The 22583-nt window shown below is 46.0% G+C and overlaps 2 protein-coding genes across 4 annotated transcripts in view; both read left to right on the top strand.

Annotated features, from left to right (window-relative positions):
• LOC115540569 (carbohydrate sulfotransferase 12) overlaps nt 1–2067 on the top strand; it is a 6997-nt gene extending 4930 nt beyond the window's left edge. For both annotated transcript variants that reach the window (XM_030351987.1, XM_030351988.1), the window contains 2 exons: nt 1–34; nt 329–2067. The exon at nt 1–34 is cut by the window's left edge and continues 159 nt beyond it. In XM_030351987.1, coding sequence (XP_030207847.1) covers nt 1–34; nt 329–595 — 301 coding nt within the window. In that variant the 3' untranslated portion in view covers nt 596–2067. The remainder of the gene's footprint in view (nt 35–328) is intronic.
• Nucleotides 2068–6936: 4869 nt separating this feature from the next.
• On the top strand, nt 6937–22573 carry ern2 (endoplasmic reticulum to nucleus signaling 2). 2 transcript variants are annotated; one of them, XM_030351310.1, is made up of 24 exons: nt 6942–7333; nt 8113–8230; nt 8405–8438; nt 8522–8594; nt 8766–8838; nt 9244–9366; nt 11357–11458; nt 11611–11670; nt 12579–12795; nt 12910–12988; nt 13420–13570; nt 13858–13985; nt 14507–14707; nt 15382–15505; nt 15725–15826; nt 16388–16478; nt 17123–17312; nt 18732–18828; nt 19068–19267; nt 19719–19866; nt 19957–20084; nt 20321–20444; nt 20786–20853; nt 20942–22573. In XM_030351310.1, exons 1-24 carry the CDS (start codon nt 7244–7246, stop codon nt 21122–21124), a joined length of 2904 nt encoding a protein of 967 aa, XP_030207170.1. In that variant the 5' UTR covers nt 6942–7243; the 3' UTR covers nt 21125–22573. The 2 variants fall into 2 exon arrangements, 1 of the variants encoding a protein (XP_030207170.1); XR_003976136.1 differs by lacking the exons at nt 20786–20853; nt 20942–22573 and having other exon boundaries at nt 6937–7333; nt 19723–19866; nt 20321–20419.
• Nucleotides 22574–22583: the final 10 nt, after the last annotated feature.

The following is a 22583-nucleotide window of genomic DNA, read 5'->3' as shown; positions in this document are numbered from 1 at the left end:
GAAGGAGGCTGTCTTTAATGAGCACTGGCGGCAGGTACACACCCACACACAGACACACTCACGCTAGTCACAGACCCCCGCACACACACTCAGTATCACACTGCCTCATTCACACACACACACACACACACACACACACACACACACACACACACACACACACACACACACACACACACACACACACACACACTAACTCACACACACACACACGTTAATCAGACACACACACACGCACGTTAATCAGACACACCCATAGTCACACTCATGCATAGTCACATACATACCATGTATGCCGTTCAAACAGTAGCCATGTGTTTCTTTGCAGATCTACCGTCTGTGCCACCCATGCCAGGTCCAATATGACTTTGTCGGTCACCTGGAAACCCTGGAGGCGGACTCGAAACAGCTGCTGAGGATGCTGGGAGTGGATCAGTGGATTCACTTCCCCACCGGCGCGCGCAACCGCACCGCCAGCAGCTGGAAACGGGATTGGTTCTCCCACATCCCCATCGCGGAAAGGGAAGCGCTTTACAAGCTGTACCAGCCTGACTTTGAGCTCTTCGGATACCCCAAGCCCGAGCGGGACCTTTGAGAGCCAAGGCGGCGAGATGCCCGTGGGGCACCGACGCTTATACGCCTCCATACGCGCACAGCGTCGCCTCTTTTCAGCCGGGATAAAGGGGATGCCACCGCAGCGCTGTCTATAACCATAGCTTCCCCCGTACCTTACACGATGTAAGTGCCTCCGCCAGAATTATTTATTAAACTAGGTCCATTCCCCCCCCCCCCCCCCCCCCCCCCCCCCTCACTCTGCCTTCAGCCAGCCCTAACGCACCAGTCCGCACCAGGGTTCAGGGCACGCGCACTTGCAAGATAATTTATTTCTACTTTGGTTCATTTGTATAGCAAACTGGACGACATTTTTGTGACGCCCTGCTCTGTTCCTTGAGCGCTAGGCCTATTCCTCCCTCTGTCTGTAGGGTATTGTATATGACGCCACCTTGGAAGGGAGTTTTGCGATGATTGTGGATGATCAGGGTGTGGAGCATGACTGTTTTATCCAAGACGGGTTGCCTCTTGCAGGTACTGCGTCCGGTCAAGTGGTGGTGCATACCCAATCTGTTGGTACTCCTTTTGAGCACCTGATCATTGACTGCTTTGGGCCCCTGCCAAAGTCTAAGTCTGGCATTGAGTTGAAGCGAGATTGGGCATGGCTCTTGCTGGCGGCACAGGCGGTCGCGCAGGAAAGTAAGTCTACGGGATTTGGTCCTAGTGACCTCGTCTTTGGTCACAGGGTGCGGACACCTCTGTCTGTCTTGGGCAGTGAGTTGGGCGGTACAGAACCACCAGAGAGCTTGGCCGACCATGTCCAAGGTTTTCGTCGCAAGCTGATCCTTGCATGGAAGACTGCGAGCGAAAATCTGGGTCGTTCTCTTAAGAGAAGGAAGACACCGTATGACCGTGGCCGGGAAAATGTAATGCAGTGAGGGTGTCTGTCTGTCTGTCTCATGTCGTGTTCGGCTTCAGGTGTCCCGAATGGATAAAATAACTTTTGTAATGTTTTTCCCAGAAGCCAATGAGGTAGGCTCCTGTCTTTTGGGGGGGAGTGATGTGACGCCCTGCTCTGTTCCTTGAGCGCTAGGCCTATTCCTCCCTCTGCCTGTAGGGTATTGTATGTTGTTTGTGTATTGTACTGCTCTCTTTGGCCTGCAGGAGGAGCTTGAGTGTTCCTGGCATAATGAGGGAATTGCGGGCAGCTGTGTTCGGACTGCCGGGGATATAGGAAGTGTCCTGTGGCCCATTCGCTCTCTCTCCAGACGCGGGTTGACGGCTGGATGCGGCGGTTCGCATCGTCTTCTCTGCGCCTGTGTTGTATTATGGAATCGTGCCTGTCAATAAATATAGTATATTGTAACGAACGTTACCCGACGGTGTCTGTCTCCCTATGTCAACGCCTTTGAGCCAAGGCGTTTGTGACATTTTGTAAAACTCATGACACTGTCAAGGCTGGAGTGTTATATGAAGGTGTGTGGCAGAGAAATAAAGTTTTTTTTGGGTAAAATATGGGATGTTCCGATCATGTTTTTCCTCTCTTTTCTTTCTCCTTATCGTCAGGCATGCAAACTAGTCCCCTTTCGGCGAAATTCGCCGTTTTGAAGACAAAATTGACCACTTGTGTGATTCGTGGAGATCCGTTGAGAAAACATTTTTTTTGGGGGGGGGGGGGGGGGGGTCCTTGTAGCGCCTGCTAATACATTCTCAATGGAGAGGCGAGCGGACAGAGAAGGCGCAGCATTCTGTCAGGCGGCACGACAAGTGGGCGCACTCCCGTGGAACTCGCTTCCGTGCTCGTCGAACGCATGCGCGCGCTCTTGAAGCCGCGTGGCGAACCGACAGCGCGAGCGGAAAGTCGCCTACCATCTGAAACGGCCAAGCGTGAGCCCAGCGGAGCCTTTAAATGCCTCGTTTCCACCGAGCGTTTCCACCGCCGACAGTACCCTCATGGTAGGCCGGATGTCGATCGCCGCGGCAGCTACGTAAACATCCCGAAGGTGAACGACGAGAACTGATTCCCAAAACAAACATAACAAAAATATGGTCACGTAAATAAAATATATAAACGAACAGAGCTTCGTCTCCCCGCGACCTTATATTATCTAAAACGTTCTCATCGATTCAGCCAATGGGAGTGAAGGGTAAACAAATGATAAGGCACCACCACACAAGTTAAGTAACGATCGCTGTAGGCTTCAATATCATGCAAGCACTTTGTTTTCTTTTTATTTTGTTCTACATCACAAATGCATGCTTTAATAAAGTATTGTCTTCTTTAATAGGTCCATGCTCCACCTCCTTGTTCGCCCAAGCTAACGTTTTACGCGACACGTCCATTGTCCAGAATAATACCTCGCGGTTTGTTTTTATCCCCATGTCACGCCCACTTTTGGCAGTGGAAACGCGAACCGTGCCGCAACTTTGCGAACCGAACGCGTTCGGGCCGAAAGATAATTTTTCAGCGGGGTCACCAGTTGTGTTGATACATACTAGTCGATATAGGTGAGAGAAGTCGCTGTTTTGCATTCTGCAAAACAGCGAAAGCGGGCCCTTGAGACACTGGTCCAGGCCAAGAAGAAAAATAAATAATGGCATACTCCTATTGCCCTGTCCTCCCACCTCTTTTTATTCTTCTCAATATTCTTTCTTAATTTTGTAATAAGTTATGTACCTATTGGGGCTGCCCTTGCACATTATAAATTAATGCTTTGTTCGTAATTGTGCGCAGTCCTGTAATTTTTTTTTAGCTTGTGACTAACTCTAATACAAAAAAAATGTAAAAGAAAACTCCCCGGAGTATAAACCTGGAACCCTATAGTGGTTCTGTGTTTTTCTCAGCTCACGCATCATTCTCACCTTTTTCACCCCGAGCCAGTTTGCATGCCTGTATCGTGCTTGGTGTGTATGTAACATGGTTTTATATAAGTTGCTTAATTCTAGCTTCGCTGCCTTTTGATATAAAGTCGAGGGGGCTAAGCTGCAGCTAATGCTAGGAGAAGGAAAGGGGTTGCAGGTTTGAGTCCCGCAATGGCGAAGTCAGGATTAAGCTCCCCAGGTAATTTGCTCAGACTGCAGTCATCTCAATTTCAAATCAATAACTGATAAGACATCCAAAGCGCGGGTCAGGTAGTTATTAAGAGACTTATCTGTGATTGCTGGGGTTTATTGTGAAACACTGAAAGCATATCAATGTCTTAGTCTGGCTATTGCCAAACCAAGATCAGTCGTAGCTTGCACGTTGGTCTGGGGAAGCTGCTGTCATTTTCTTCAGCACAAGTGGCGTGTTCAATGGGCCTAGTTCAAATTACTGTGTACGCGGTTGGCTGCTTGCCGTCGCTTCCCTGTCGTCATTGTGTTAAACCAGCCAAAAGCACGCCAAGGGGAAAAGCCAACTTGGTGATTGGCTCGTTTGGCCTTGTGCAGGGCGAACTCAAATCGCCGGCAGAACGGGCGGGTCTACCCAGTCTATCAATGTCTACCTACAGGGGCGCTGCCTGGCGGGGAAAAGTGGTACTGATTCTAAGGGCCCAGCCCAACGCAGCACGGCCCACGGCCCGCGGATGGCAATTAATAATATAATATTAATATTCTTGCCTTTTTTTTTTTTTAAATGTCTCATTACAAAGAAATGGTAATTGGAAATAAACGTATTAAACTCACAACTGTCGATTTCCATAACGTTTTCGTTAGTTAATTAACATATTGTCATTTGGCCTTCCCCCTGAGCTCTTGCGAAATGGTTCAGCCGCAACGCACGATGCGTTGAATCGAACAGCATCCGAAATGTGAGATGCTGGCACTGGCAGCAGGTGTACAGAGCGGCTGGGCTGGCTGAGGTCAGGTCTTAACCACATGATGGTGAGCTGGTGGTGACAGCTACAGAAATGAAGTCAGGTTGGCAAAAACTGAAGGAAAGACGGGAGAAAGAGGAGAGGGCCAAAAGAGGCAGGCAACTGGTCACTCAATTGTTCGCCAATAAAGAAGGTATGCTCACTCAATGACCTTGCGTTTTCAAACTCTATCAAATGGTAGGCTAACAAGCAGAATTCTTGGATTAGCCTCCAAGAGAGCATGCTAGTTAGCATAGTTTCCTATTTAAAAACTCCACCTTTATTGTCACAGCGAACAAACGGCAAATGTGGACGAACGACCGTGATAAACTAGTCTTTTAATACAAAATATTTTTTTCAAAAGAACCTAACGTGTCTTAAATATGTGCATTTTCAACTTCAGGAGGAGGACTAGATCCGCCCACGGCCACCACGACTGGATTCCTTTTCGGAGAAGGAGGTAAGCAACATTAGTTTGGTAGGATGTTAGTTGCTTTAGGATGAAAGTTTTGAATGAGGGTGCCTTCTAGGCTAGATCATATTTCAGTATTTAACGGTCAGTCGTTAGGTTCGAGAAAACAGAATGTTTTTCTTTCTTTTACTGTAACTCTTGTTACTTGTATATTTTTATTGATGTCTACAATGTGGATCCATTGATATTGTATGCAATTGCACTGTAAATTATGTTCTTTGTTTACATTTTGATTGTTACTTGGAGCTATTTTTTGCACTTTAGACTTCAGCAATTAAACTTTTTATTCATGAACAGTGTAAATTGAGATTTTTTTTCATATTGTTTGAAGCTGAAGTGTAAATATTTGTGTTGATGTCAAGCAATTGTAATGTTAATTCAGTTCCTATAAGAGTCTATCTTTTTAATGTATCTTTTTTATGTACTATTTATGGAATTTGAAATTGTACTTGCATAATAAATATGTGTTTAAAGTAAGCAGAAACGGTGGATTTTTTTGCAGTGCATCATGTCTTCTGAAAAGACTATTGCAGTTATACAAGGTATGAAATTGTGAGTACTCTTATGGTTTCTTGGGGCTCTGGCTGTGAAGCATCCACAGGCTTATGCTGCCATGTACTGGTTTAACATTGTAATGTACTCTCAATTACAAAGCAAGGTCACTAACTACATGAATGGGTAATCAATAATCAAACTGACAATTGTAGTACAGTTTCAAGCTGCTTACAGACAATTTTAGCATAACAATCAAATTTCTGTATTTGTGAATCTGTACACACAGCTTTATTTTCAACACAAAATTCCATTGGATTTCCATAGGTATTTGTGTTGTGTGGAAAACAGTGTGTTTGGATTTGCTGAAAAGTTGATGTGTTGAAACCAAACTGGGTCAAGTCCAATTTTAGCATGAGAGAAGGACATTGTTGTAAAATTGTGTTTAAGCAGCTATTGGACAATATGTATAAGACTGCTGCCTAAAAGACAGTAGGCTATAAATACTTAGTTTATTACTTGAATTACATGATGTCACTAACTGAATGAAATACGTTTAATAAGTAAGTTCATACCCTTATTTAAAGTCACACAAACCCATACTCCATGAAGGGGCAACGAAAAGTCTAACTGAAGTGCTATTGTGATGCTGGGCCATGTTTACCAAAACAGTCGATAGATGTTGGGGGGGGGCCCAAAATTAGAATCTTTCATAGGGCCCAAAATTCCTGGCAGCGCCCCTGTCTACCTATACATCTTTATCTAAACATGCGTTGTAGAATATGTCCGCAGCTTGATACAATTAATTCAAATTGTATGTGGAGGAATAGATCACACTAACTGAACAAAAGAATTGTACATTACACAGGGAAAGGGGTTTGAATTGCTTGAATTCTTTAAACATTATACAATACATTTTAAAATAAGTTGGCCCAAAAAACGAGTTGGATAACAATAGTATCTGCAATATCATTCTTAAATATCTGTTTTGCTTATTGTGTGTTATGGAATGTGATTAGATAGATAGCTTTTCTTGCTTGCAATCATAATGTTTCACCAAATAGATCTTCCTCCGGCAGGTTTATTTCAGTAGTCAGTTTCCGGACCTTTAAACTATCTAAACTGGAAAAAGATAGTGGTGGAACTATTAAAAATGTTGTGCTAATGATAAGATATATTCGTAGGATTATATGTGTAATATGTAGGCTATTACACATGAATAATATATTTAAATTAGATGCTGACTCTAAATGTGTTTTAATGCAGTCTTTAAATATGATATTGAACACTTAAGAACAGTTCAAGTTATACTTCAGAATGATCTTGATATTAAGCTTTCTCTAATATATTAATTCGATTAGTCGTGTGATAGCGATGGGAACAATTCATAAGCATAAACAATGGACAATGAACAGAATCTCAACTAAGTTTTGTATGTATGGGTTATGAACTGTGTTCCACCAACTTCTATTGCACAAAAAGCCCCTCTTGTTTCATGTATTTACTGAGCTCCACGTGTTCCAGCCTCTTCTCAACTCCTCCCCTTCTTTTCTTATCTCGTTCGCTGTTGGCTGAATGCTTTTGTCACTCACTGTGTGTGGGGGCACCTCTTCTCTTTCGGACAATTTGCTTTCTGACATCACTGGTTCCGTCCCAACACGGAAATATGGAATAGGTATAAGAATGTGGACGATGCTGTTGTCGTTGTAAGCAGAACTCTATCTTTTCATGTATCTATTACAGACTCCTGCGGAGCTCTTAAAAAAGAGCATTAGCGATTTATAGGAGTCAGCTGTCGCGGTCTTCATCACAGATGGGTGCGCGTTGGAAATTGAAAGAGTTTGACCTCTGTTAATAGTTCTAAAGGCGCGTAAGTCTGTTGTCAAGTGCCATGAAAGAGTCTGTTTTGGGGGCGACAAGGGCTGTGGGACGCCTGCTGATCACCCTTCTCCTGCTGTCCTGGGACGGGACCTTGTTTCAGGTAAACACTGACTCTGTTGCTTGTTGTTTATATCCACCATGTCTATTTAGAGAGCCCTTCTGCGCGTTTCTATTTTGGGGGTGCCAGTAATGTGTGCCACATGATGGTAGTGGTGGTCCATTTAAACTATAACGGTTATTGAGGACGATCTATTGTAGTGATTGGAAGTCAATGGAGCGCGTCAGTGGGGTTTCTGCCTCTGTTTACGTGTGTGCGTATGTGCGTGTGTGTGTGTGTGTGTGTGTGTGTTTGCGTTGGCAGTGCACGCGCGCGCCTCTATAACGTTGCTCCGCTGTTTGCTTACAGACAGTAAGCTATAGGCTCGCACACTACGCACAGGGTTTGGCTGTAGCGGTGTCGGTTGCCACCCCTGTGCTGTGTCAATATGGGAGTGGTGAAGTGACACGGAGCAGCAGTGGCAGGGGGGCGGAGTAGGCCCCGGGGAAGAAGGATATCCTGTTTAATTAGGAACACGCTTCTGTTGTTAAGGCCTCCAAGTGCCACCGTAGAGCCAAGAGGATTACCATGCACGAGTGCACACACACACACACACACACACACACACACACACACACACACACACACACACACACACACACACACACGAGGTGATGAGGGCTTCCAATATATTTCCCCATAATGTTGACATCTGAGATACCCAGCAGTTTGTTTATTGCTATTTTTCATCCTCTTATTTCCCTTACCTCTCATGTTCTTCCCACCCCTCTCTGTCTGTGTGTGTGTGTGTCTGTCTGTCTGTCTGTCTGTCCATCCCCCAGGTGGGAGGTGGGAGCTCAGTCACCCTTCCAGAGTCTTTGCTGTTCGTCTCCACCCTGGACGGCAGCCTGCACGCCGTCTCCAAGCAGTCTGGGGACATCAAATGGACCCTCAGAGAAGGTGACCACTACACACACACACACACACACACACACACACACACACACACACACACACACACACACACACACACACACACACACACACACACACACACACACACACACACACACACTATCATTCCCCGCCCCCCCGAATTTTTAACATCTATTCAACCTCCCTCTTCTATTTCAGACCCCATCATTCAAGTCCCAATCTACCTTCAGGAGTGAGTAACCCACGCACACACTCACTCACTCAGACGATGCGTGTCATGTAGGGGTGTAGACTGACCCGTGGTGCTCTGTGTAGGCCAGGGTTCCTCCCCGATCCCAGCGACGGCAGTCTGTACGTTCTGGAAGGCAAGCACAAGGAGGGCCTGATGGTGAGGAACACGTGTGTGTGTGTGTGTGTGTGTGTGTGTGTGTGTGTGTGTGTGTGTGTGTGTGTGTGTGTGTGTGTGTGTGTGTGTGTGTGTGTGTGTGTGTGTGTGTGTGTGTGTGTGTGTGTGTGCGTGCGTGTGCTTTACCAAACCACTGTGTACATGTGTCTGTAGAAGCTGCCTTTCACCATCCCAGAGCTGGTCCAGTCAGCCCCCTGCAAGAGCTCGGATGGCATTCTCTATACGGGTGAGACCCCATAGAACGAGTAGAAGAAGACCGCAATCATGTGAACAAAAAACACTCTTTAACCTTCGTCCGTATTCATTTCATTAGGTTCATTTATATTGCCTATTGGTGAATCAGCCACACTCAACATCAAGCAGAATAGATGTGGCCCTTACAATGGCACGCTTTTATGAAATCAAACGTATGCAAAACTCTGGGAAAATAATGTTCAGCCTACAGTGTATCACTGGGTTGAATATAGTGCGTGTGAGTTTTGGTTTGAGAGACAATGATCAGCCCCAGGATTTTGTCTTGTTTAACCAGTTAAGTTGAAGTTATACATCGGCACAAGTCAACAGAAGAAGCTGCGCTGTTTTAAATATTATTCTCCCTGCGTGTGTGCCCTTGTGTGTGCGCTGCTAACAGGGAAGAAGCAGGATGTGTGGTTTGTGGTGGATCCTGAAACGGGGGAAAAGCAGACAAGCCTAACCACCTCCTCCTCCGAATCCATCTGTCCGAACACACCTCTTCTTTACATAGGACGCACAGGTAGCACACACACACACACACACACACACACACACACACACACACACACACACACACACATGCGCACACACATGCACACACACCACACTACATCAACCACTTCTTACATTGTTGTGTGTGCCGGAAATAAGTATTGTCCGTTATAGGTATGAATATGTGTTCAAGTGTTTGCAAAGTCAACATAGCAAAGTCCATTACTACATGCCACCTAGGTGGTGTGGCTTCCACACTCCACCTTCGTGATTTATTTCGGGCCCCTCCAAACATAAAGGCCGTTGGACGTTAAAGGACGTGTTTAATCCAGGTTATTGTTCCAGTTGTAGACAATGAACATGAGAAGGGTGCTCCGCTGCCATGCAGGAGATCTCCTGAGTGTGCGATTGGGGATGGCTGGTTGAACCTGTACACACTGATTTCTTCGGCCCAATCCCATTTCTACCCCTTACCCCTGCCCCTTGTTTTGAAGGGGGAAGGGGAAGGGGTAAGGGCCTTACGCCTTCCCCTTACGCCTTCCCCTTACGCCTTCCCCTCACCCCTTACCCTTACCCCTTCAAAACAAGGGGGAGGGGTAAGGGGAAGGGGTAAGGGGTAGAAATGGGATTGGGCCATAATGTGCAACAGGTGTGCAGCCTCACCCAGCCCCAGGGTCCAATCAGACCCGGCCAGGTGAGGCTGCCTAACCAGCCATCATCCACACACACTCCCACAGTGCGCCTGATGAGAAATGGGTAACTAGGGGAAATAGGTGCCATATCTCGTTAGCTTTAGCACATTAGCTCTTCTCTATGGCCACTGTCATTTGAGAAAAAAATCATGGACTTAATTCATTTTTGGGGGAATTGCTGGCTGGAATACAATATTTATACGAGTTGTATTTTTTGGGGGGGGATTAGGAGTCTTTTTTGGATACCATATTCAAGGCTAAGTCCCAACCACCTAATGGGTCCCACCTGAACCTAAGAACCGAGAAAGGTTATATGGGAGTCAGAGTTCAAAGTTCAAAGTACTTTATTTGTCATTGCCATAAAGACAACGAGACAGTAGAGGCAACCAGACTTACACAGCTAAATAATAATAAATAACAATTAATAAATAGATTCATAAATATCATTCATAAAATAATAATAAAAATAATAAAAGCAATATATCTCCATATCTCCATATTAAGGTGCATCAAGTCTTAGAGTGCAGTCCATGGGGGGCAGGGAGGGCTGGGCCGGGGGCGGGGGGAGATGAAGGGGGGTGGGGAGCTCACAGTAGAGCTTCTGCTCTACTGTGAATTGGAATTCAAGTGGCCTAAAATATTCCCGTTGACCTAGTCCAATCTTCGTGATTCTCACTGTTGGCGATAACCTGATTGAAATCAATGCGACAAGAACGCATGGATCAAAGAGCGCTTGTTTTAGTCAATCTTCGGAAAATTGTAGTTTCACACTAGAGACGCTAGAGGTCGGCAATACCCGCCGTTGCGCAATGACGTCGGCTAGGAAGAGTGGAGTCGAATTCATTTCAAACAGTGCTGTCTTTTCCTATGTTCGAAAGGAAGCACCTTTTCATCTCTCCTTGACCCGATGACTTTTTCCACAAAGGTTAAGGAAAGGAGGCATAAAGGTTAGGAGATTTGACTATTCGTAGAGGCCTCTGGTCTAGTGCCGTAGGATTCTCCCAGCATCGTGGTTCTTTTACCATGTCTCTCATGACGTTATCAATCGAGGATAAGGAAAAAAGGTCGGGAAAGGACGAGGAACGTAATGCTTTAGTTTAGTCTAGTCGACTACAACCTGGGGAACTTTAAAAAACAACAACACAGGGGAAAATAATTGGTAATCAAAACAGGGGATACACATTTTACAAACAAAGATAAACAAAAAGTTGAAAATCACGAAGTGCATGGGGTTGGGAGAGGGTATGACATACACACTCACTCATACGCACATAAACAGACTCACTCACTCCCTCACTCTCCGTTGTGATGTCTGTAATCCTACAGAATACATGATCACCATGTTTGACACCAAGACCCAGGAGCTACGGTGGAACGCCACGTACAACGACTACTCGGCGCCCCCCTATGACGAGAAACAGGACTACAGTATGTCACCCACACACACACACTGCCTCCCGTTGGAAAACATAGACAGGCAAATCAAAAAACTCTTCAATTGATTGTTTACACGCGCCTCTCTCTCCAACACTGTTCCACACAAACAGACGCATCCTTATCTCTCTTGTCTCTCTTTGCAGGGATGGCTCATCTTGTATCCAGTGGTGATGGTCTGGTGGTTACAGTGGACAGAGAAACAGGTAGTGTGTGTGTGTGTGTGTGTGTGTGTGTGTGTGTGTGTGTGTGTGTGTGTGTGTGTGTGTGTGTGTGTGTGTGTGTGTGTGTGTGTGTGTGTGTGTGTGTGTGTGTGTGTGCTCTGAGATGATATCTGAGAGAGTGTCAGCAAATACTTCTAACTATTGCTCGTGTACATTCCCGCTTTGTTCTGTTGTCTTGTGCACAATATATGTGTATCAATATAAGGTCAGTGGTTTTACAAACGGCACGGAGCGCTGTAGATGTTGCTCTAAATCTCACGAGAGAAGGGGCTCAAAGGCTTAGGCTTTTTTCCTGGGAAGGCTCGGAAATGAGTGCAATGACTGAAGTATCTAAGAGCTTGTCGAAACAAGCTGGTCTTCTCCTAAATCCCTTATGAGTTCTCCTCCCCATCTTTCCATGACGTCCTGCAGCAAGATCAAGGAACAGTGGTTAGGAAAGGAATAGGAAATAGGACCTTCTCTTCTCTCTAAAGTCCTTCTCTACAGCTACTTTCCTTTTTACATGCACATCCTTCCTGGTGCGTTTGTTTGTGTCTTGTTGGTGTAATCAGTGCTTAGCCTTTAAGCAGATGCTTTTATACCAAAATGGACCCTGCATGGACCATTTAAAAAGAGGCGTCATTGCAGGACAAACACAGGTGTCCTCATTACACAAATGATGGGTCAACTCTTTTTATGCACAAGTACACATGTACTAAACTAACCTAGGCTGCATTGGGGGCCTTAACCATGTGCCCCGGCACATCCAAGGAACAGACCCATAATTAGTATGAGTAGCGACATCTGTACCTCTGGGAAGAGGTTACATCATTAGGCTTGCTCCAGACTGCCTGCAGTCAGGCTGGACATTGGGATCGAACCCGGTACCTTTGTGTGTGTCTTTGTGCCAGGTGACGTCCTGTGGAGTCAGAACTACGGTTCCCCCGTGGTGGGGGTCTATCTGTACTCGGGGGAGTCGCTGAGACACGCCCCCCACCTGTCCCTGGCCCTGGAGACGCTGCGCTACCTCACCTTCGCCTCGGCCAGCGACCAGGCGGACTCCCCCTCCACGCTGAAGTGGAGCTACCAGTTTGTGAAGGAGCAGGCCACTGCCCAGGCACAGCTTGTGTAAGTCGCATGTGTGTGCACACGAGGCCGCACGCGCACAGAATTCCACTGGTCCTGCGTTTTTTAGCGTGATTGGATAGCTCATTCACACTTGGTTGATGTTCATTGGTCCAGGCCTACCCTCTATGTGGGCAAACTGGACTCCCGCCTGTATGCATCCACCTCATTGGTCCATCACGGAGTCCCCCTAGTGGTGAGTATGCGTACTTCCACGCCCTTTTTTTCTTCCCCTAAATGACCCTCACTTCTCGGACTCCCGTCATCGCAAGCCGTTTAAAATTGGATCCACCGGTGACATCACAAGTGACCACATCGTATCTCCCCTCCCCCAAAACTCACGAAAGTGAAAACAATCGAATAAATGAAATCGATCCGTCTATCGTAAATCTGGGTGGACGCTCGTAAACACTTTGTGATGTCACCAATGGGAAGGCAGCCACAGACGCCTCACACAGGTTGGCCAAACAGGGGCCCTTTAGAAGAACACCCATGCCAGGGCCCTTTTCGTCATCATGGCTTCGCCCACGCTCCACCTGTAGCAAGGGGGTGAGACGTGGGTAGCCAGTGGTTGGGGGGGGTGACTCTGGGAAGTGAAAGCTCTCTCCCCCCCCCCCCCCCCTGCAGCCTCGGGGCCTGACCCTAGCCCGCATCGAGGGTCCCATCACGGCCGGCGTGACGCTGCGACAGAAAGGGGAGTGTGAGAGCATGCCGTCCACCGACGTGCGCTATCCCCACGGCAGCACCAACAGCCGGAACAACCACTGGCTGCTGATAGGTAGACGCACGCTCAATTACACAAACACGCGCGCGCGCACGCACCGTGCATGTGCACACACATCCCCACACGGGCACTATACGCACACCGATATGATCACGCAAAGTGTGTTTTGAAGCCCAATATTTACAAAAGTGTGTGTCTGTGTCTGTGTCTGTCTGTCTGTCTGTCTGTCTGTCTGTCTCTGTGTGTGTGTGTGTGTGTGTGTGTGTGTGTGTGTGTGTGTGTGTGTGTGTGTGTGTGTGTGTGTGTGTGTGTGTGTGTGTGTGTGTGTGTGTGTGTGTCAGGGCATCACGAGCTCCCTCCGTTGGCTCACACCACCATGCTGAGGGAGTTCCCCGTCAGCCTCCAGCGCTCCAGAGAGCCCTTCATCCCCCCCCGGACCCCCGCCGCCTCCCACTACAACCAGCACTATGTGAGACCAACACACACACACACACACACACACACACACACACACACACACACACACACACACACACACACACACACACACACACACACACACACACACACACACACACACACACACACACAGACATTAATAGACATACGTACACAGACACATTATTACACACAGATTACATTAATAGACACCCACCCACACATTAAACACACACACACACACACAGACACAGACACATTAACACACATAGACACAGATTAACACACAGATTAACACACACATTAACGCACGCACACAACCAGACTGGTCAGGGAGAACTCCGTGCAGACATGAACATTTGTTATAAATAATGAGCGTTAGACTGACAGACAGTCCGACGGCCGACTGTCCCACCCTTAATAACAAAAGAAGACGACTCAGAGACACAAAATAAAATCATAAATTACTAGTGATTACTACGCCGTTGGTGTGAACAACCATAATAATAATACCTTTTGCTTCTGTTCACCCTCTCTGTTACCGTGGTTTAGTTCGAGACTGCATCTCAGGGCCAGGGTGAAGGGGACCATGACGATGAAGAGAATGGGGTACGCACGCACGGGACGAAGGGGGTCCGGGGCAAACGGCCCTCCAGAATTCTGCCCTCCTCCCTGTCCCAGGACCCCCTGACGCTGGCAGTCCTCACCCTGCTGGTGGGGGGCTGGCTGGCCTTCGCTCTCACCTACCCCTCGGTCAGTCTGCACCTTTCTCTTTTACCCATCCCACATCGGATGGTAGAATTTCAACTTTTCGTGAAAGAATGTGTGTGTGGTTGGAAAGTGGTATAAATCGTATAAATATCTGGTGGATTCAACTCCGTTGCCTAACATTTATTCATTGAGGCCCCGTCCACACGGAGCTGAAACGGGCGAAAACCATCCGGTTTTGTTTTATGCGGTTGAGGAATATCTCTGTAAAGACGGATTCATTGCGAAACCGCATCGAGCTGTAGAAACGCTGTAGTAAATATTCAAGGCGCTGGTTCTCCACAGAAAAAAGTGAGCAGAAATACTTTTTAATGTACAGGTAGTAATTCAATTTATTAGGGGCTGTGTTTAAAGCTACAAAAAGAATACAAATAAAAAAATTAAATTAACGCAACTCTGACGTCGCCTAGCTGGTTTGCTAACGCATGCAACCAAAATTAGATAGGTTACCGAATAAGTTATAGTGCAATGTAGTAAAAATAATAATCAATGGAATCTCAGATTGTTATTATTGTTAATCCGAACAGTTACAGTATATATCACGCATCAAAGTGCTTTCTGCATGAATTCCTCACTTAAATCTGTTTATTATCCTGTATATCTGAGGTTACCACCAGACGGCAGCTAGTGTAAAGGGTTTGTCCATTGTTTTGAACCAGCGTGCTGCCAAAGTTCAAAAGGTTCAAAGGCCGGGAGGCGACACGGAAACCTCAGAACCACTGAGAGACGACAGCCAGACGAATACACACTCCTCTCCTCCCACCCTCTCTAACTCCAGTAGCGGTAAGCCCTTTCAAAAGTTCATGCTACTCAACTTAAATGTTTTTCAGTAAGCTCCTGTTTATAAGTCACATTCCTCGAAAGAGTCCTCGCAAGAAAGTATAAAATAAAAGAATATGTAAGAAATCAACAATTTCAGGTGCTCAGGCTAAATTGGATGTATACTGTGTGGGAGAAAAAGAGGGCGGTTAGATAATGAACACCGTCCTCTTCTGTTGATAGAATTCAAGGCAGCGTCTACTGAATCTCTACCTGAGTCTCTGATAAGCAGCAATTCAGATGCAGACAGCAGAAGCAGAACCACTGGACTTCCACAAACAACTGGTGCATACCACACACACACACACACACACACACACACACACACACACACACACACACACACACACACACACACACACACACACACACACACACACACACACACACACACACACACACACACACACGGAAGTAGTAACACATTTACACACATCTGCATAGCTACCCAGCCCCTTCCGGCCACCATTGTATGTTGCACGTTCTGGCACTTAATGTACACACTTATTGTACCCACTTAATCTACATTGCACTTATTCATAGTACTTAATTGTGTAACATCTGCAGTAGCTGCTAGCATTGCTGTACATGGGGAATGGGTTAGCCTAGCGATTGTTAGTACTTGCACTTGGCTCTATGAACATCTTTACTGTACTGACAGTGATATATTGTTTCACTTCTTATGACAAATGTACTTATTGTAAGTCGCTTTGGATAGAAGCGTCTGCTAAATGCCCTAAATGTAAATGTAAATGTACATTTATGATATAAACAGTGTCTCGGTAAGACAATTGGTCATCGGTAGACGTTGAATAACATTCTTCTGTGCTTCTCTTCTTCTGGTAGAAGTGGAAGGAGATGAGGTCAACGTGGGGAAGATGACCTTCAAGCCATCTGAGGTTCTGGGACATGGTTCAGCAGGAACCTTCGTCTTCAGGTAACCTAGCAACACAACTGGGCCTTTTCTCAATGGTTGAACCGGACAAGAAAAAAGCACCTACACTTAAGCACCGACTCCATGAAGTGTCAGTTTGACCGTACGGTTCTTGACCGGGTAATCATGCAAAGTACAATAGGAATTTTACTAGCAGAACGTATTTGCATGAGCGAATCATGGTGGGCTACTTTGTTGAAAAGATTTATTATCACAGAATATGTAATATTCTGTGATAATAGAATATAACCCAGAATGAGTTCAGGCTCCAAAGCAACTGTTGCCCGGTTACTGTCGTGGACAATTAACTAATTAACGATTTGATTTGGGTCAGTCCCAACATTTCCATGCAGTCTGATTTCGTCATCGGACCAAATTCCAATGTCCTCCAGTCCAAATTAGATTAGGGACTCTCAATCCCTAGAAAGATCAACTCAATAAATGAAACCTTATACCAAAGTTGTATAAAGGCATAATATGCGATGCGTGTAATTAATCCTGACATCACCTTTTTGAATGGTGATATAAATCATGCAGTGTAACTACAATGCAATGGCCATTCTCGCTTCAGCTAAAACCAAATCAAATCCATCTGTTTGAACTCCCTGGTGGTTTCGGTTCGAAACTGTTGACGCTCCTGTTCGCAGGGGCCATTTTGACGGCCGGCAAGTGGCCGTGAAGCGCATCCTGCCCGAGTGCTTCGAGGTGGCGGAGCGCGAAGTGCAGCTATTAAGGGAGTCGGACACGCACCCCAACGTCATCCGCTACTTCTGCACTGAGAGGGACCGGCTTTTCACCTACATCGCCATCGAGCTGTGCGCTGCCACTCTGCAACAGGTGGGTGTTTGGATGCCGGAGAGCCTTGAGGGACCAGTGAACCAAAAAAACACTTAGTCTTGTTATGAGTGTAGTCATTTGTCCGATGATCGTCATCATAGTAATCTATGCCATTTTATCACTGTAACGGATATAAGTCCCCAATTTAGAGGAAAAGTGGTCAAAATCCTGTGTTTTGGGGAAAAACGTTGTGACATGAAAACATGTGTCTGAGCCAGGTGTCTGCATGTATGATGAGTATTCTGATTATGCACGAGCTAGTGTTCAGTGTACAACCCCCCCCTCTATGGTGGAAGCAGATAGCGTTCTTTCCTTGAGGTCTGGGGGCCTTTTCCGAGGCATTCAGAAGCCCAAGGGGCGCCGGTGGTTTGTGTGGACGTGCGGAGCTCTGTCCGGGCAGCGGTTGACTGTGGCGTCTGTGAGATAGTTTAGCTTTTCAAACACGTATCGTATAACGCTACGGTGTGTGAATGGTGAAGCTCTGTCTGAGCAGGGATTTATTTAATACCCGCGTCCGAGGGTAAGGCAGGATACGTATAGTATAACGCTACGGTGTGCGTGAATGGTGACGATCTGTCGTAGCAGTGTTGTATTTATGGTTGCATCCGCTTCTAACACCTATAGTATAAAGCTGCGGTGTGTAGCACATTTCATACATAACATCGCTTATTATATGTTCATACACAGCAACAAACAAAAAAAGTATCATAAGGTTGGCGGGATAACACGCCCCCCTCTTTCAATCCAAAACAATAATCTTTGTTTTGGATTGGATATAATCTATATTATAGTGTTGGATTTCCATCTGAAACAGTGGGTTCACTGGTGGGTTCAATGGTTCTTTAAATGAGATGAGCTGAAGGTGGCCCAGAAATATAGATGGTCCACACTGGATCGTCCATTGGTTCAAAGCAATCAGTCAGAAGGTTGAAGGTCGTAGAATAGGGTTAAGGTGATGGTACAGGGTGGAGGGTTGGTGGATCTGAAAGAGTTATGCGTAGAGAAAATGGTTAACCTGAGGCAATAGAAAGGGTTGAAGCTGGGGGAAACAGTTATGATTGAGGCTAGGTTGAGATTATCGGAAAATATTTGAATACACGTATAATTATTATGTTTTTTTCAAATCAAATAAACAACTTCCTTGCATTGGCCAACTTTGACGATAGGATTATCTGGTGATAAAACTCTGGGAAAGCAAAACCAATGCCAGTGTTTATTATTAGCTTGTGGCACTAACTGTACTCAATTTGGTTTACTTGTAAGCGGATCCTAAAGTGTGTGTGTGTGTGTGTGTGTGTGTGTGTGTGTGTGTGTGTGTGTGTGTGTGTGTGTGTGTGTGTGTGTGTGTGTGTGTGTGTGTGTGTGTGTGTGTGTGTGTGTGTGTGTGTGTGTGTGTGTGTATGTGTGTGTTCCCTGCAGTATGTGGAAGACCCAACCGGCTTCCCTGGGCTGAGTGCAGTGACTCTACTGGAGCAGACCATGTGTGGCCTCTCTCACCTTCACTCTCTCAACATAGGTCTGACACACACACACACACGCGCGCGCACACGCACGCACACACACACACACACACACACACACACACACACACACACACACACACACACACACACACGTGTACACACACGTGTACACACACACACACGTGTACACACACACACACGTACACACACACACACACGTACACACACACACACACACACACGTCCGCACATTCTCCGTTCTTCATCCTCCTCTTCCTCTCCCTTCCTCCAGTCCACCGGGATCTGAAGCCGAGGAACATCCTGATCTCGGGTCCCGGGCCGCTGGGCCGGGTCCGGGCCCTCATCTCAGACTTTGGGCTGTGCAAGAAGATGCTGGACGGTCGCTGCAGCTTCTCCATGCGCTCAGGGATCCCCGGGACTGAGGGATGGATCGCCCCCGAGGTGCTGCGAGAAGCTCCCGGAAACAACCCGGTAGGGCCCTGGGACGGCTCCAAGGAGCTTAGAACACTGGAGCTTAGAACACTGGAGCATGGGGGACTAGACCGTAGAACACTAGACCTCTTAGAACAGTGGGCCTAAGAACACTGGACTATAGAACACCGGACTATAGAACGCTATGCTTTAGAACAGAGGGCCTAAGAACACTGGACTATAGAACACTGGGCCTTAGAACACTGGACTATAGAACACTGGGCCTTAGAACACTGGACTATAGAACACTGGGCCTTAGAACACTGGGCCTTAGAACATTGGGCCTTAGATCACTGGACATAAAACACTGGACTATAGGACAGTGGACCTGTGAACACAGGAAAGTGGATTGATAAACCTTAGCAAACGTTTCGATTTAGCAGCCTTGATCTATTTCCATCTGGATCTACTAAAACTGTCCACCTGTCCTCTCCATTCCTCTCCTCTTAAGACAGCAGCGGTGGATGTGTTCTCAGCCGGCTGTGTCTTCTATTATGTGGTCAGCAGGGGGCAGCACCCCTTTGGCGATGCACTGAGGCGTCAGGTCAACATCCTGGCAGGAGAATACACACTCTCACACTTCATGGAGGATATGCATGGTGAGATATTGTGCGGGCTTGTGTGTGTGTGTAAGTGTGTAACTGTGTGTGTTTGTTTTTCTGCAACATTAAGCTTTTCTCTCTAAATAGATGATGTCATAGCTCGGGATCTGATCGAGCGAATGATAAGTGCAGCGCCGGAGTCCCGCCCCTCGACTTCCTGTGTGCTCAAACATCCCTTCTTTTGGATTCCTGAGAAGCAGCTACTGTTCTTCCAGGTGAGTTTGGTGACTCATCCAAGATGAATTATTAATGAATCGCAAAAGACACCATTTTACACTTCACACATAAAGCGTGTAGATAATTCCCATTGTGATGCACTACAAAACATGCAAAACCTGTGTGTGTGTGTGTGTGTGTGTGTGTGTGTGTGTGTGTGTGTGTGTGTGTGTGTGTGTGTGTGTGTGTGTGTGTGTGTGTGTGTGTGTGTGTGTGTGTGTGTGTGTGTGTGTAGGACGTGAGTGACCGTATAGAGAAGGAACCAGGGGAGGGGGCTATTGTGGTGAGGCTAGAGACCGCGGGCAGAGCGGTGGTTCGAACCAACTGGAGGATGCACATCTCTGTGCCTTTGCAGACGGGTATGCACTCACGCACGCACGCGCTCGCTCACTCACTCGCTCACTCACTCACTCACTCACTCACTCACTCGCTCGCCACTCACTCACTCACTCACTCACTCGCTCGCTCGCTCACTCACTCACTCGCTCACTCACTCACTCACTCACTCACTCGCTCGCCACTCACTCACTCACTCACTCACTCACTCACTCACTCACTCACTCATTTGATCAGCCAAGCATTAACAGCTTTAATCCCCCCTTCCTTTATATTGTCATTATCTTCCCGTGACAAGAGTATTAATTTAATATAATATCATATGATCTAATCTAAATCAAATGTACGATTTTTCCTGTCGCAGATCTGAGAAAGTTCCGGACCTATAAGGGGAACTCGGTCAGAGACCTTCTGAGGGCCATGAGGAATAAGGTGAGATGACGACTACACCCAAAACAAACGCTTTGTTACTCAGGCTGTGTTCGTGACCGTTGCGGACATCTTTTGTGTTTCACAACAGAAGCACCACTATCACGAGCTGCCCAAGGAGGTACAGGAGACCCTAGGCGAGGTTCCAGAAGGATTTGTCGGTTACTTCACCTCGCGGTTTCCACGGTTACTGCTCCACACCCACAATGCTTTGCACATCTGCGCCCATGAAAGACTATTCCACCCTTACTATTTGGCTCCTATTGCCAAATAGCATTCACTAATGGCCCCGGGCACAGTTTGAGTTTTACACTTCCTTGAATGTTTTTGTACTACCAGAGGTTACATGCGCAGTATGTGTTTTATTTTAACAATCCTTGGATTTTCAGAGAGTGATTAAGGACTGGTGGGGGGAAAACCCACATTGCACATCAGGTATGTTTTGGAAATGAAGTTGAAATTCCTCTGATTCCAAGAGCACTCCACCAAGGGCTGAATTTTATAGCGGCTATCCATTTTATACATTTGAGGTATTTGCCCTTTTTACCCCTGACAATAGTACTTTCTCTAAGGAAAAGACCTCTCTCAAACAGAGGGCAAATGTGTCACGGTATTGCCGACATCAAACACGCTTTTAATTTGAAATATTTCAGACGCAAAGTGTATTGGGTGATTTGCATCTGCATGGTATTTGCGGCTCCACTTGTATTGAATGTATTTTCATTGTTATTTTGGGGGCTCTTTGGTTACTGATGGTAGTTGTTACACACTGACCGAACCACATGAAAAGACAATTTTTTTTATCAATGACAATAGGTTGATGTTGTTTTTCTTACACTGATGCCAGAGAATGAGGGGAATAGAAATCTATTGTTATATTTTGTGATACCAACCAATTTTTTATTAATGCTAAGCTTTATACTCCAAAGTTTTATGTACATAGCTGTTACTAGTTGATGTGAGCCTATGTAGACCTATGAAAAGCCCTTTTGATGAGAACTCATCTGCACTGTACCGGTCCTAGGAAGGTGTCGAATTTACGAATGAATGAATGTGTCATTTACTAGGGGTGGGAATCTCTTGGCACCTCACGATTCGATTCGATTCCGATTATGAGGTCAACGATTCGATTCTGAAGCAATTATCGATGCAACAATTTTTTTTATGTACATTTCCATGCGTGATTTTCAAAAATATATACATACGTCTGGGTTTGCTACTCAGAGTTTGCTAATCACTTCCTACTTTTGTGATGATCATTAAAGACATCAACAGATGAATTAACTTATCTAATATTTCACAAGAGAGAAAGCTTTTGTCACAAATATGACTTTCAATGAACAATGCAATAATCAATGCAGCTTGCATTATAACACATTATGGAAGCATGCAAAAAAATAGGTTTCAGTTTTATTTTCTTTCTAATCTTTCTTTTCTATGTCATTAAAGGAAAAGCTGCTCTTGAATCAGAATGAGTTCGATTGGCCAATAGACACTGAAGATAAATTCAATGATTTTAAAATTACAAAAATTATCCCTCTCTGGCAAACAGAATGTTGCAGCAGGAAAAAAAAAAATTAATAATAATAATATCTGCATCGAGACAGAATCGTTCTAGCGAGAATCGCGATGCATCGAAGAATCGATTCTTTTTCCCACCCCTATCATTTACACAGTTCTATAAACACATTTTTTGGAGTGAATAAATTGATGCTCTAATGAACCAACGTGTT

Source organism: Gadus morhua, chromosome 3, assembly GCF_902167405.1.
Source record: "Gadus morhua chromosome 3, gadMor3.0, whole genome shotgun sequence".
Taxonomy (NCBI): domain Eukaryota; kingdom Metazoa; phylum Chordata; class Actinopteri; order Gadiformes; family Gadidae; genus Gadus; species Gadus morhua.
The sequence above is the reverse complement of the archived record's forward strand: the minus strand, read 5'-3'. Positions and strand labels throughout refer to the sequence as shown.

What these genes read in the sequence shown, in the direction of transcription:
- ern2 (XM_030351310.1), top strand. Translation starts at nt 7,244, where the DNA reads ATGAAAGAGTCTGTTTTGGGGGCGACAAGGGCTGTGGGACGCCTGCTG. An exon ending in TCTTTACATAGGACGCACAG is followed by an intron (nt 9,367 to 11,356) that starts GTAGCACACACA and finishes GTAATCCTACAG; the next exon opens with AATACATGATCACCATGTTT. An exon ending in GCGCTGCCACTCTGCAACAG is followed by an intron (nt 17,313 to 18,731) that starts GTGGGTGTTTGG and finishes TGTTCCCTGCAG; the next exon opens with TATGTGGAAGACCCAACCGG.